Source organism: Ursus arctos, unplaced genomic scaffold (assembly GCF_023065955.2).
Source record: "Ursus arctos isolate Adak ecotype North America unplaced genomic scaffold, UrsArc2.0 scaffold_12, whole genome shotgun sequence".
NCBI classification, from domain to species: domain Eukaryota; kingdom Metazoa; phylum Chordata; class Mammalia; order Carnivora; family Ursidae; genus Ursus; species Ursus arctos.
The window spans coordinates 1,361,398-1,374,751 of record NW_026622786.1 but is presented as its reverse complement, the minus strand read 5'-3'; the positions used below and the strand labels follow the sequence as shown (position 1 = coordinate 1,374,751).

The window sequence follows — 13,354 nt, the reverse complement described above, 5'->3', positions numbered from 1 at the left end:
CTCTTTATTGGTTCCTTCCCATCAGCATTTACACCTGCTCCAGTCTCTCCTATTTTATAAAATCCTGCCTTGTGCCCAAAACCCCATCCAACCCTTCTCCTACTCTTCAAGAACATTTAGTAATGTTCAACATTGAGGAATTTTCAAAATACAAGAAGGGACTTAGGGCTTCAGTATTCAGAAGGGAGGGATGATATGTTAGATGGACAGTAGACACCTTGGACTAAAAGAACTATAAGGGTTATAGTAATTCATGTGACAAATATTTATTGAATGCCTACATTTTCACAACTCCTTGGCTTCATAGGGACTAGGAACTTTTGAAATCCTAGGTGAAATTTTTGACTATATGTATTTTTCTTGTGAGACAGTCCACATATTTCCTCAGAATTTCATAGAGTTCTATTGCTTATTGTTTATTATGCAAAGAATGTACAAAATAAAGAATTCCAAATTGTCGTCTCTGCTTTCAAGATCTTTACAATCTATGTGGGAGATGAAGCAAGTATAAAGCCAACTAAGGCAGAATGTTGTAATCAATTAATGAGTAGTTAAGATGATAGATATCTTCAAATCTCAGTGAATGTGTGTCAGAATGATTAGGGAAGATTTTACGGAAGAGGTGGGATTCAGCCTGGGTCTTTTAAACTGAGTAGAAAGTGTCCAGGTAGTTAAGGAGGGAGGCATTCCAAAGAGATTAAATTATGCCAATAAGTTTTTGAAGGAAGGACAATCATAAGGTGTCCTGATGACAACATAGACTAGTCTGCTATTAACAACATGGTTGGTTCAAGAGATACTGAGGGGCTAGGGTTAAAAGGTATATTATCTATAGAATGTGGAGGGCCTTAAATTCCGAATTGAAGTTCTTAGACTTCGTCTTGCAGAAAATGCCACACTCATTTTTTCTTTTAAAGGGAAGTGATGACAAATAGAAATAAAATTTTTTAAAGTTTTTGTAATACTAGTGCTTGCCATGGATGTCCTGATGGTTTGGAAAATGATAACCTTCTCAGAAATCTATCTTTTACATTAATTTTAGGTTATTGCATCTCACTGTCAGCTCTTAACTAACAAGGGAGATGTGCTTATTATATATTACATAGATCACAATCTTCAGAGGCTTACAGTACCAGTACACTTGCTGAACAAACTAATTACTGTGACTGAATGAAAATATTAGCAACGTGTAATTAGGACAGAAGATGGAACAGAGATGGGTTCACACTTAACTAATGGTCACTGGCTTTTTACTTTGAGTGGAACCTAGTTCCAGGACTTAATTTCTCCTCTGAAACAAATGGGAGTAATTAAATGTATATGAAAGCTCATAAATCAGAGGGCCAATGACCTTTAGTAGAACAAGGATCAGAGAAAATAAGGTAGGTTTAGGGTCTTCTCCCTTAATGAATAAATCTGGGATGATAGGAAACCACTCTGGAGAGGAATTTGGGAGATAAATGGAAGGAACTTCAGATCTGATTGGCTAAAAATGCAAGATCTTTGAAGCTAGGACTAGGCTCTGATGATCACCATCAGTTAATTCCTTTTCCTGCTTTCTCTTAGCTCAAGGTAGAAGCTGGGGTGAGGCATTATCTGAGTTACTTTTAGAGTTTCAGTTGAACAAACTGAATGTTAGAATTGTTTTTTTTTCAGTCCTAGGAATAACCCTGGTGATAGCTTATTTCAACCTAATAGTTCAAAATATGAAATAAGGCCCAGAAGGCCTAAGTGACTTGCAGAAAGATACACAGATAGTTAAGTGAAGGAACAGGTGAGAAGGACTATTTCACTACCGTATGCATAGGGCCTTAGAATGCCTTGCACATAGCAAGAACTCAATATATATTTGCTGAGTGAATGAATGAATGAATGAACCCCAGGATTTTGATCCCTTGTAGCAGTCTTTCCACTGCACCATAGAAACTATGGCAGATTTAGTAAAGTGTCTTTGAGGAACCAGGATCTGCTTGTAAAATGTCAAAGGATAAATAAAGATCATTGCATTATAATACAGATGTTTCCCTAGCAACATAACCTCACCTTACATGGTGCATTAATTTGCTAGAGCTATCATAACAAAGTGCCACAGACCGGGTGGTTGAACTAGCATAAATTTATTTTCTTACAGTTCTGGATGTTAGAAGTGTAATATCAAGATTTTGGGAGGGTTGGTTTCTTCTGAAGCCATGAGACAAGGATCAGTTCCAAGGATCTCTATCCTTGGCTTGTAGATGGCCATTTTCTTCCAGTGTCTTCATATCACCTTCCCTCCTTCCATGTCTGTGTTCAAATTTCCTCTTCTTAGAAGGACACCATTCATATTGGATTAGGGCCCACCTAATGACCTCATTTTAATTACCTATTTAAATACTGTATCTCCAAATATGGCTACATTTTAATGTGCTGAGGGTTAGGACTTCAACATATGAACCTGTAGGGGGGACATAATTCAGCCCATAACATGGAGATCAGCTTTTCCATCACAGATCATATGTATTAAACTCTCAACCCCATTCCCCAGTAGCAGCCAGTTGATGTTAATAGAGCTCCCAGTTTATAGTTAAGCAGCCAGTTGCCCAACAGCCTCAAGGTCCTGCCCATGCATGTACATTATTCAGATGGAGCAGGAAGGTTGGCTTGCCAGCATGTTCTCTTGCCAGCAACAAAAAGAAGAGCCATAGGGCATGGACTGGCTGACATGTTTTTTTTTTCTAACTACATGTTATTATAACTGTGACAAAACAATACTTTTGTCTTTGGAAATTGGCCCTTTCCTCATCTTGTAAAGTGTTACAAGATGTCTGAAGGGCTTTGATTGCTTTTATTGTAGTTGAACTGTAGCTTAGATGATGAGTGTATATTTTAGGAGTATCCTGGGGCTGATATTTATAAGGAGGCTCTGAAATGAGTGCCCATTGAGAGGATCCTGGGGAAAGCCAGTGAGGCTCTTCTAGGGTTTCGGTGAAGATTCTTAAGGAAAATCCTTAAGAGAAAAATAGTTCTGCAGTTAGAAATCATTGAAAGGGATGAAGTTCCAAGGTAGTATCGGGGGATTCCCAGGTTCTGTCTTTTGTGGGTATCTGCTATTTGTGTTAAAGTGAGAGAGAGGCTGGTGCTCCTTGCAGAAAATGTCACCTTACTCTATCAGAATGATTCTCAGGAGCTATAGGCTTTGCTTATTGTCTCTACCATTGATCAAAATGTTAAGTGTCTGTAACTTAGAACATCTTTTCACCCATGACCCTCACAATTAGAAATGATCCTTTCCTGGATCAGGGGCTTCTTGGACTTATTCCTAGTTACTAAGGTGTGAATGCTGAATATAGACTTCAGCAGATGGCACAGGGGTGTTTGGATTATTAGATAACAATTTAATACTTTGGCCAGATTAGTATTAAGCATCTTCTGACTGTGTCACCTCATGGATTATGTTGCTTAAGTCAACAGATCATCTGTAATTTCTATACTATTGAGCTGACTTTCAGGCCACTTTTTACTCATGGCTTATCAGACACTGAAGACCAAGAAGCTGCTGTATTCTCAGAAGGAAGAACTAACAAACATTATACAAATAATTTTGTATAATGTCATGACTAGTGAGTCCTTGCAAGAATAGAAAGCTGTGGGGTCAAGAATAAAAACACTTGGAAATGGCAATAATGTAGGGTTCAACCTAACAGGGGAAAATGGTTGGGGAAAATAGGTGGGTTTTTTTCTTCTCCTTTTTCATATTTAGACATAGATAATAGTAACCAAACACCCTTATGTGGGAGCTTACATCAGTTATAGACCATTAGATCTTGAATTATGATTTGATGTATAATCAAAACACAAAAATAATTGTTTGCCAAACATTTATTATTTTTTACACAGTCCAATCATTTCAAGAGGAAAGTCTCCAAGGTAGTATCAATAGGCCTCAAAGGATTGTGGGCTGATGGGTCTCATCTAAGAGCCTCTAGGAACTTTCCCTTCTGTTCACAAATTTTCCCTTCCCCTCCCCCAAAATGCTGTGATCTCTTATTGGCTCTAGTACTAAACAGATGTTTACAGGATCCTGAGCAGGTTCCTTCTCAGTTAAAATGAACAAAGGTAGTAAAATTCTCAAACTCATCAAAGACTGGGGGAAAAGAACTGAGCACAACAGACTACAGTAGACAGATTTAAAATTTGAACTCTGGAGTTGTTTGAGAAACATCTTGCTTTTGCTTTATGAGATTTTAAGTGCTTATGGAGTGTGAAAAAAATCTAATTCAAATTCTAAGTCTTGAAGCTAAACCTTCTTCATAACAGATATTTCTTCCAGTTAGGGGCTGATTTCAGAGGGAGTTTTTCTGTAGAAGTCACTCCCCCTGTGCTAGTCAAGGGTTGTAAAAATTTAGTGACCTTGTACAATCTGTGCTAATTATGCCACAAAAGCCAGTCTATTTGGAGGCAAATATTAATGCAGTTTATGCTCAAGAAGAAATGCCAACTGGAACACTAAAAATATCTAAATTTTCCAAAAGATGGATCAACCATTAAAAAAACAGACCCAGTTCTATTGAATCTTAAATCATATTCTTTTTTACTTTTGAAAGCAATAAATTAACGTTCCCGAAACAAAACTCCTTAAACAAATTAAATGATTTATATTTTTAAAAAATGCACACCACATCTGCACCAAAGAGCAAAGACACCCTGCAGTAAAGAATAATTTCAGGAAGAATGAAAAGCAAGAGTAAAAGGTACATGAAATGAGTGTAGTTTTGGAAAAAAAGATTTTGGAACATCAGAGCGTTCTCCCACAACCAGAAACATTTGAGTCATTTGGTATCCAGTGTTTCTCATTTTCCTTTGCTGGAAGCTTTGGTAGGTGTCCGGATATTGGCAACATCTCTTACGGGCGGTACTGAGATCTCTGCTCTTGGATGTACTCATAGAGAGGGCTGGAGCGCACCGGGACACTGGCAAACTGACGCTTACCGGGCTCCAGAGCCTGCTGACTGCCCTTGTCTCCTTCCTCCCAGACTTGGCGACCTCGCCTCTGCTCCTCCTCCTGCTGGCGGCGCAGCTGTTCTTCCCTTTCCTGCAGGAGTTGCTCCTCCTCGCGGAACTTCCTGTCGCGCTCCTGGCGAAGCTGTTGCTCACGTTCCCTGCGGCGCAGCTGCTGTTCTTCCCTTTCCTGCAGGAGCTGCTCCTCCTCGCGGAATTTCCTGTCGCGCTCCTGGCGGCGCAGCTGTTCTTCCCTTTCCTGCAGGAGCTGCTCCTCCTCGCGGAACTTCCTGTCGCGCTCCTGGCGGCGCGGCTGTTCTTCCCTTTCCTGCAGGAGCTGCTCCTCCTCGCGGAACTTCCTGTCGCGCTCCTGGCGAAGCTGTTGCTCACGTTCCCTGCGGCGCAGCTGCTGTTCTTCCCTTTCCTGCAGGAGTTGCTCCTCCTCGCGGAACCTCCTGTAGCGCTCCTGGCGGCGCAGCTGTTCTTCCCTTTCCTGCAGGAGCTGCTCCTCCTCGCGGAACTTCCTGTCGCGCTCCTGGCGGCGCAGCTGTTCTTCCCTTTCCTGCAGGAGCTGCTCCTCCTCGCGGAACTTCCTGTCGCGCTCCTGGCGAAGCTGTTGCTCACGTTCCCTGCGGCGCAGCTGCTGTTCTTCCCTTTCCTGCAGGAGCTGCTCCTCCTCGCGGAACTTCCTGTCGCGCTCCTGGCGAAGCTGTTGCTCACGTTCCCTGCGGCGCAGCTGCTGTTCTTCCCTTTCCTGCAGGAGCTGCTCCTCCTCGCGGAACTTCCTGTCGCGCTCCTGGCGGCGCGGCTGTTCTTCCCTCTCCTGCAGGAGCTGCTCCTCCTCGCGGAACCTCCTGTCGCGCTCCTGGCGGCGCGGCTGTTCTTCCCTCTCCTGCAGGAGCTGCTCCTCCTCGCGGAACCTCCTGTCGCGCTCCTGGCGGCGCGGCTGTTCTTCCCTCTCCTGCAGGAGCTGCTCCTCCTCGCGGAACTTCCTGTCGCGCTCCTGGCGGCGCGGCTGTTCTTCCCTCTCCTGCAGGAGCTGCTCCTCCTCGCGGAACCTCCTGTCGCGCTCCTGGCGGCGCAGCTGTTCTTCCCTTTCCTGCAGGAGCTGCTCCTCCTCGCGGAACTTCCTGTCCCGCTCCTGGCGGCGCGGCTGTTCTTCCCTCTGCTGCAGGAGCTGCTCCTCCTCGCGGAACCTCCTGTCGCGCTCCTGGCGGCGCGGCTGTTCTTCCCTCTCCTGCAGGAGCTGCTCCTCCTCGCGGAACTTCCTTTCGCGCTCCTGGCGGCGCAGCTGTTCTTCCCTTTCCTGCAGGAGCTGCTCCTCCTCGCGGAACCTCCTGTTGCGCTCCTGGCGAAGCTGTTGCTCACGTTCCCTGCGGCGCAGCTGCTGTTCTTCCCTCTGCTGCAGGAGCTGCTCCTCCTCGCGGAACCTCCTGTCGCGCTCCTGGCGTCGCGGCTGTTCTTCCCTCTCCTGCAGGAGCTGCTCCTCCTCGGGGAACCTCCTGTCGCGCTCCTGGCGGCGCGGCTGTTCTTCCCTTTCCTGCAGGAGCTGCTCCTCCTCGAGGAACTTCCTGTCGCGCTCCTGGCGGCGCGGCTGTTCTTCCCTCTCCTGCAGGAGCTGCTCCTCCTCGCGGAACTTCCTGTCGCGCTCCTGGCGGCGCAGCTGTTCTTCCCTTTCCTGCAGGAGCTGCTCCTCCTCGCGGAACTTCCTGTCGCGCTCCTGGCGAAGCTGTTGCTCACGTTCCCTGCGGCGCAGCTGCTGTTCTTCCCTTTCCTGCAGGAGTTGCTCCTCCTCGCGGAACTTCCTGTCGCGCTCCTGGCGGCGCAGCTGTTCTTCCCTTTCCTGCAGGAGCTGCTCCTCCTCGCGGAACCTCCTGTTGCGCTCCTGGCGAAGCTGTTGCTCACGTTCCCTGCGGCGCAGCTGCTGTTCTTCCCTTTCCTGCAGGAGCTGCTCCTCCTCGCGGAACCTCCTGTCGCGCTCCTGGCGGCGCAGCTGTTCTTCCCTTTCCTGCAGGAACTGCTCCTCCTCGCGGAACCTCCTGTCGCGCTCCTGGCGCCTCCTCTTCTCGCTTTCCTCTCTCTGCAGCTGCTCTTCTTCCCTCAGCTGCTCTCGTTCAGCTGGCTTGGCGTACACTATGTGGCGGCGTCTCTGGCTTTCCTCATCTGGTTGCCACCTCCATTTTTGATCGCGGCGCTGCTCTTCCTGGCGTAGCTTCCTCTCCCGATCCTCTTGGAAGCTCTCCTCCAACTGCTTCTCTTCACGGACCCGCTGCTCCTGCTCCCTCTCGAGTCGCTGGCGGCGCTGCTGCTCCTCCTCACGTAACGGTTCCAGCTCCTGCAGCTCCTCTGCTCTTAGCTGCCTCTCCGGCAGCTCCTGCAACGCGGGCCTGGCCGACAGCCTCTGGCGGTGCCTCTCGCTGTCTTTCTCCGCCTGCCACTGCCATTTGAAGTCGCGGCGCTGCTCTTCCTCCTCCCTCTGCAGGCGTGCCTGCTCCTCCCGTTGCAGTCGCGGTTCGCGCTCTTCCCGGAGGGGCCGGAACCCGCGCTGCCACTGGCCGTTCTCCTCCTCCCGGAGTTGCCGCGCGCGCTCCTGGCGCCGCCTGTTCTCCTGCTCCTGCCAGTGCCTCTGCTCCTGCTTGCGGGGCCTGGAGTAGACTTTGCTCTGACGAGCTTCTGCCTCACTTTCGAGCTGCCACTGCCACCTTGGGGCGCGGCTCTTGCCCCGCTCACGGGCCTCTTCCTGTTCCACCTCCTCCTCAGCCAGCTGCTGCTCGCGCCTGAGCAGCTGCTCCAAGCGCTGCTCCTCGCGTCTCAGCTGCTCTTTCCGCTTCTCCTGTTCCAAGCCGGGCTCCTCGCTCCTCAGCTGCTCGCGCCTTTCCTCCTGCTCGCGCCTTAGCTGCTGCTCGAGTCTCTCTTCCTGCTCGCGCCTCAGCTCTTGCTCCTGGAGCCGCTCGCGCCTGAGCTGCTCTTTCCGCCTCTCCTGTTCCAAGCGCGGCTCCTCGCTCCTCAGCTGCTCGCGCCTTAGCTGCTGCTCGAATCTCTCTTCCTGCTCGCGCCTCAGCTCTTGCTCCTGGCGCGGCTCCTCTCTCCTCAGCTGCTGCTCGTGCCTCAGCTCCTGCTCCAAGCGCTGCTCCTCGCGCCTCTGCTGCTCGCGTCTTTCCTCCTGCTCGCGCCTTAGCTGCTGCTCGAGTCTCTCTTCCTGCTCACGCCTGAGCTGCTGTTCCAAGCGCTGCTCCTCGCGCCTGAGCTGCTCTTTCTGCCTCTCCTGTTCCAAGAGGGGCTCCTCGCTCCTCAGCTGCTCACGTCTTTCCTCCTGCTCGCGCCTCAGCTGCTGCTCGCGTCTTTCCTCCTGCTCGCGCTTTTCCTCCTGCTCGCGCCTTAGCTGCTGCTCGCGTCTTTCCTCCTGCTCGCGCCTTAGCTGCTGCTCGCGACTTTCCTCCTGCTCGCGCCTCAGCTGTTGCTCCTGGCGTGGCTCCTCTCTCCTCAGCTGCTCCTCGCGCCTCAGCTGCTCGCGTCTTTCCTGCTCGCGCCTCAGCTGCTGCTCGAGTCTCTCTTCCTGCTCGCGCCTCAGCTGCTGCTCGAGTCTCTCTTCCTGCTCGCGTCTCAGCTCTTGCTCCTGGAGCCGCTCGCGCCTGAGCTGCTGTTCCAAGCGGGGCTCCTCGCTCCTCAGCTGCTCGCGTCTTTCCTCCTGCTCGCGCCTCAGCTCCTTATCGCGCTTCAGCTCCTGCTCTCGTCTCTCCTCCTGTTCCCGCCTCAGCTCCTGCTCCAAGAGGGGCTCCTCGCTCCTCAGCTGCTCGCGTCTTTCCTCCTGCTCACGCCTCAGCTGCTGCTCGAGTCTCTCTTCCTGCTCGTGCCTCAGCTGCTGCTGCAAGCGGGACTCCTCGCCCCTCTGCCGTTGCAACTGCTCTTCCCGGAGTGCTCGCTCGCGTTGCTCTTGGCGTTCTAGCCTTTGCAGCTGCTCTTTCCCCTGGAGGTCGCGCAGCTCCCGCCTCTCTCGCCTTTGCTCTTGATCAGGAAATTTCTCTGGTTCCCGACCCTTGCGCCTCTGCAGATGCTCTTCCTCCTTAAGGCTCTCTTCCCGTTCTCGTGTCTGCAGCCGCTGTTTCTCTTCCTCAGCGAGCTCGCTCTCTAGTTCTTGCCTCTTCTGCCTGCGTTCTTCCAATTGTCTGTCCTGGGGCTCAAATCTCCTTTGGTCTTCTTGCCTGGGATCTTGTAGTGGGTTCTCCTTTCCCTCACACGTGGCCCGCTTCTCATCTAGCCCGGAAGCCTGGCTGAGAGCGTAATAACAAGCTTGAGCCACCTTGAAAATGAACAGGAGGAATTCATTGAAATCGACGAGCCCGTTACAGTCGCGATCCAGAAGTTCCAGGATCAGATCTACTGTCTCAGGGTCATGTGGTCTCTATTAAAAAAATGAAAACAAAATTTTTACAGTGTACTATTTACAAGTAGTAAACTTTCACTCATACACGCGATGAATATTTTGTGATATTCTGACACTCAAAAGACATTAAGAACAATTAGAAAAACATCCAGTGTGTATCAGGTCTTGTCCCTATATAAAATATGAACACTTCGTTTTAAAACATATATTTGTTGAAAATTTTTGTAACTTGTAATTTAATGCTGGTCAAAAGAATCCATCTTCTCTTCAGCTGAGTGAATAAGAATGAACTCATCCTCAAGAGAGAAATACAATGAAAACTTATGAAGTTTTACAGCAGCCATTTCTGTCTGAAATAGCCAGTACCCCTGATCGATTTTTATCCCATGTTTGAAAACAGAACGAAACATTTATATTAACACCATTTTGCTACAGAACAGGCTGATTTTAATTCTTAAAATTTGGAAATAAATATAAGTTCCTTCCAAGTTTAGTTTGATCTGACATCTTTGGTGATAACTTCCCATGAGCAGTTCATTCACAATGATGTTGCCATCAAGTACATGAAATAGTTGATAGAAATTCCTTAGTTCTCAGACTACAATGCCAGTTAAGTACTCAGAAATGAATGAGGGTAGGAGCACCTAAGTGGCTCAGTTGAGTGCCAGACTGGACACTTGGTTTCTGCTCTGGTCATGATCTCAGGGTTGAGAGATGGAGCCTGCAATGGGCGCCACACTCAGCAAGAGTCTGCTTGTCCCTTTTTCCCCCTTACTTCCCCTCACTTGAGCACATTATGGTCTCTCTCTCTCTCATAAATAAATAAAATCTTAAAAAAAGAACTGAATAGGGAATGTAGTATAGAGCCGTGATGGTACCAAATGGATATAAGTCACCATTCTTTGCTATGATCTCTCCTGAGAAGAAATATTATAACCCTAAATCAATAGATTCTCTTCTTGTTATTTCTTACCTGAAGGACATCTCCAAATTCTCTTTCAAGGAGGTTCTTCAGGTCTTTCTTGCTTAGTGCTGCCCCATCACAATCATGTGAGGCATATTGATTGAACATTTCAGTGATATTGAAGATGCTTCTCAGAAGTGGAGACATTTTTTCCCCTTCCTTCAAGTTCAAGTAAATCTAGAAGAATAAAGTAGGATTCACAATCACAACTCTGTTTCTGATCTTGGGGAGGCTTCATCCACACTGTTTCAGTCGGAGCTCTAAATTTACAACTGTAGTTATTTTCAACCTGGGCTTTCAAAGTTTTTTATCTTTAAATATTGTACCCAGAAAGGGGAAGACAGATTCTGAGAAATTTCAAGCCAGGGAATTATCTTCAGACTATCCTGTAGTCAGCTTTTGATTGTCCACTCAATCCAGATTATCCATATCCTTTCCTTCTCTCTCTTCCTGCTCCCTAGCATATGTCAGATCAGATAGTGAAGAGCGTAGAAATTTAAATTTGATATATTGCTACTCATAAGCATCTTCCTCTAAAGTTGAATAAAGAGAATAGGTGAAAGCTAAAAGGTAAAGGAAGATTTGAAGTATCTTAAACTGGATAGAAGCCATGTAAATCTAATTGTGGCAGCAAAACATTTGGTGATAACCAGAAAAATAAAAAGGGAATGTGGATTATTTTCCAACCTTATAGTACATACATCTATGAGAATAATTCATTAAGTCACCAGTTCTAAGATTAAGTACCACTTCCTTCTAGTAAAAGATGGCATTATAATATTCAGCTATAACTATACGGAAAACGGAGTACATGTTATCTGCATTAACCCAGATAATGTTGCAAATACTCAGTTATTGGCTGGCTTCTTTAATTTCTTCTTAACTCCAATACTTCAGATGTATTAACTACATGAAGATGGTCTATATTGAGTAGAACCAATATAGAAAGAGTACTGAGGGTTGACAATCTTTTGAGTTGTCAGTTTTTAGGACGAAGAACCCCATCAGAGTGACACATGACATCCTCCACCCCCTGATGTGCAAACAAACTTATAGAATTCAGAGCCTTGGGAGAAGAGCCATGTTTCCATTTGAGTGATGGCTTCAGCTATAAGATGGCATGGAGTTAATGGGAATTTGACATCACTGTAAGCTACTGATCCTTTCTGGCACATAGACCCTCATTTTCCCCACCGAACGTCTACTACAGCTGGAAAATGAATCGTACAAAAGAACATGATCGCATTGACTGGGACTTACCCACTTCACCAAAGGAAGTTGAGCCCTCGCTGACACTGCTGGCAAGTGTACTGGGCCCTTGGGAGCTGGGCCTTTTATAGGGGATTTAATTGTGCCCTGAAGAGCAACTTGGGAAGGAGACACCCACTCTGTGGGATGGCCTGATTCATTCTTAACCAAGCCCAGCTCCACCTCTGTCTCCATGAAGGACTTGTTTATCTCACTATTTGCTCACGTAGTTATTTGGCACGAGGTTCACAGACCTTACTTTCTGACAGTTATTAGTCCTACCTAACATGAGTGGATAGACTATTTGACAGAATCTATAATTTTCTTTGTGCTAAAATTAAGTAAAACAATGAAATAAAGAAATTAATGTTCAGAATCTTAATTATGGGGGCGCCTGGGTGGCACAGCGGTTAGGCGTCTGCCTTCAGCTCAGGGCGTGATCCCGGCGTTATGGGATCAAGCCCCACATCAGGCTCCTCCGCTATGAGCCTGCTTCTTCTCCCACTCCCCCTGCTTGTGTTCCCTCTCTCGCCGGCTGTCTCTATCTCTGTCAAGTAAATAAATAAAATCTTTAAAAAAAAAAGAATCTTACTTATGACTTCATAAAAAAGTAGTAACCTCTAAGCCATTTACTTTATAAAAGATATAAATTCTAGAGTGAAGTTAAACAGAAACTTTAGCATAAACTGATGAGGACAAATTAATATAGCAATTCTAGGAAGATCAGAGGGTGTAAGGAATTGTTTTCAGTTTTTTCTCTAAAAATGCAGGTGGGAAAAAGTTTGCATTTATATTTGTGGGTCTAATGATGATTTTCCTACAGATTGGGGATTACCTTCATGGGAAGCAATTTTGTCACCTTAAAAATATGTTTTCATTAATTGTTCACAAGAGAACATGAAATCTATAAAATTTCGTTCTTAGGGTATTACATCTAAATGACGTTTGCTCATTTCTTTTCTCATTAACATATCAATGCCCTTGGAGAAAAAGAGCTGGTGTAATGCATTATTGTAGATATAATCATCCTACTCAGCCTAAGTTACTAATGATTATGACACCTAACCACTTGAGTCTGCTTCTCCTGGAAGCACATTAAGGTAATCAGTCATTCTAGCCCATTATATCTGTCAGGGCTTTCTCAACCCTGGAGATCATTTGCAAATCTCGGCGCTGTTTTATTGTTAAGGAACTGGATTTTATCCCTGGTGTCAGTGACTTCCACCCTTACATTTCAGACTATATGAAACTTTGGTTCACAATAGGTTTATGGAGACTATTAAATGATTCATTGGCTTTCAGCATTTCTATCTTCTCCTTTATCCAACAAATCTAATGATTGGTTTTCTGAATTTTGAGGAGACTCTGTAGAGCCCTTTAATAGAATGTGAAGATTTGGAACCTAAATCTTGATGGCTAGTACGTTATGTGCAGATTGGTTCAAATGATAATAGAGTTGACATCTGTTTCTCCCCTTACTTGCTGCTATCCCAGAGTTGGGTGAAGACGAAAGTGGAAGTGATAAGTGGTGAGAAGACAATTGTAAGCCTGGCTCACTTCTGCATCCTTAAGGACTTTAGCACCGAAGCCTTTGATCTAGAGATTTTCCTGGAACTGTCACTATTTCTTGGGATCAGGTAACAAACTTAATGGGCTCAGGTAGCTACTTAGTGAAGAGTGAACATTTTTCTTTTTTCCTTTCGATTTAGGGGTTTATATAGTTCTCTTAATCTTTGGATTCTAGGATGGAACTATCATGATAGAACCATCATGAGCACTAT

The 13,354-nt window shown here is 46.4% G+C and overlaps 1 protein-coding gene across 1 annotated transcript; it reads right to left on the bottom strand.

Moving 5' to 3' along the window:
• Nucleotides 1-3,840: 3,840 nt before the first annotated feature.
• TCHH (trichohyalin) lies at nt 3,841-11,621 on the bottom strand. The gene is made up of 3 exons (XM_048220526.2): nt 11,586-11,621; nt 10,335-10,502; nt 3,841-9,379 (listed from the first exon to the last, which is right to left on the bottom strand). Exons 2-3 carry the CDS (start codon nt 10,470-10,472, stop codon nt 4,883-4,885), a joined length of 4,635 nt encoding a protein of 1,544 aa, XP_048076483.1. The 5' UTR covers nt 10,473-10,502; nt 11,586-11,621; the 3' UTR covers nt 3,841-4,882.
• Nucleotides 11,622-13,354: the final 1,733 nt, after the last annotated feature.

What these genes read in the sequence shown, in the direction of transcription:
- TCHH (XM_048220526.2), bottom strand. Translation starts at nt 10,472, where the DNA reads ATGTCTCCACTTCTGAGAAGCATCTTCAATATCACTGAAATGTTCAAT. An exon ending in AATTTGGAGATGTCCTTCAG is followed by an intron (nt 9,380 to 10,334) that starts GTAAGAAATAAC and finishes TTTTTTTAATAG; the next exon opens with AGACCACATGACCCTGAGAC.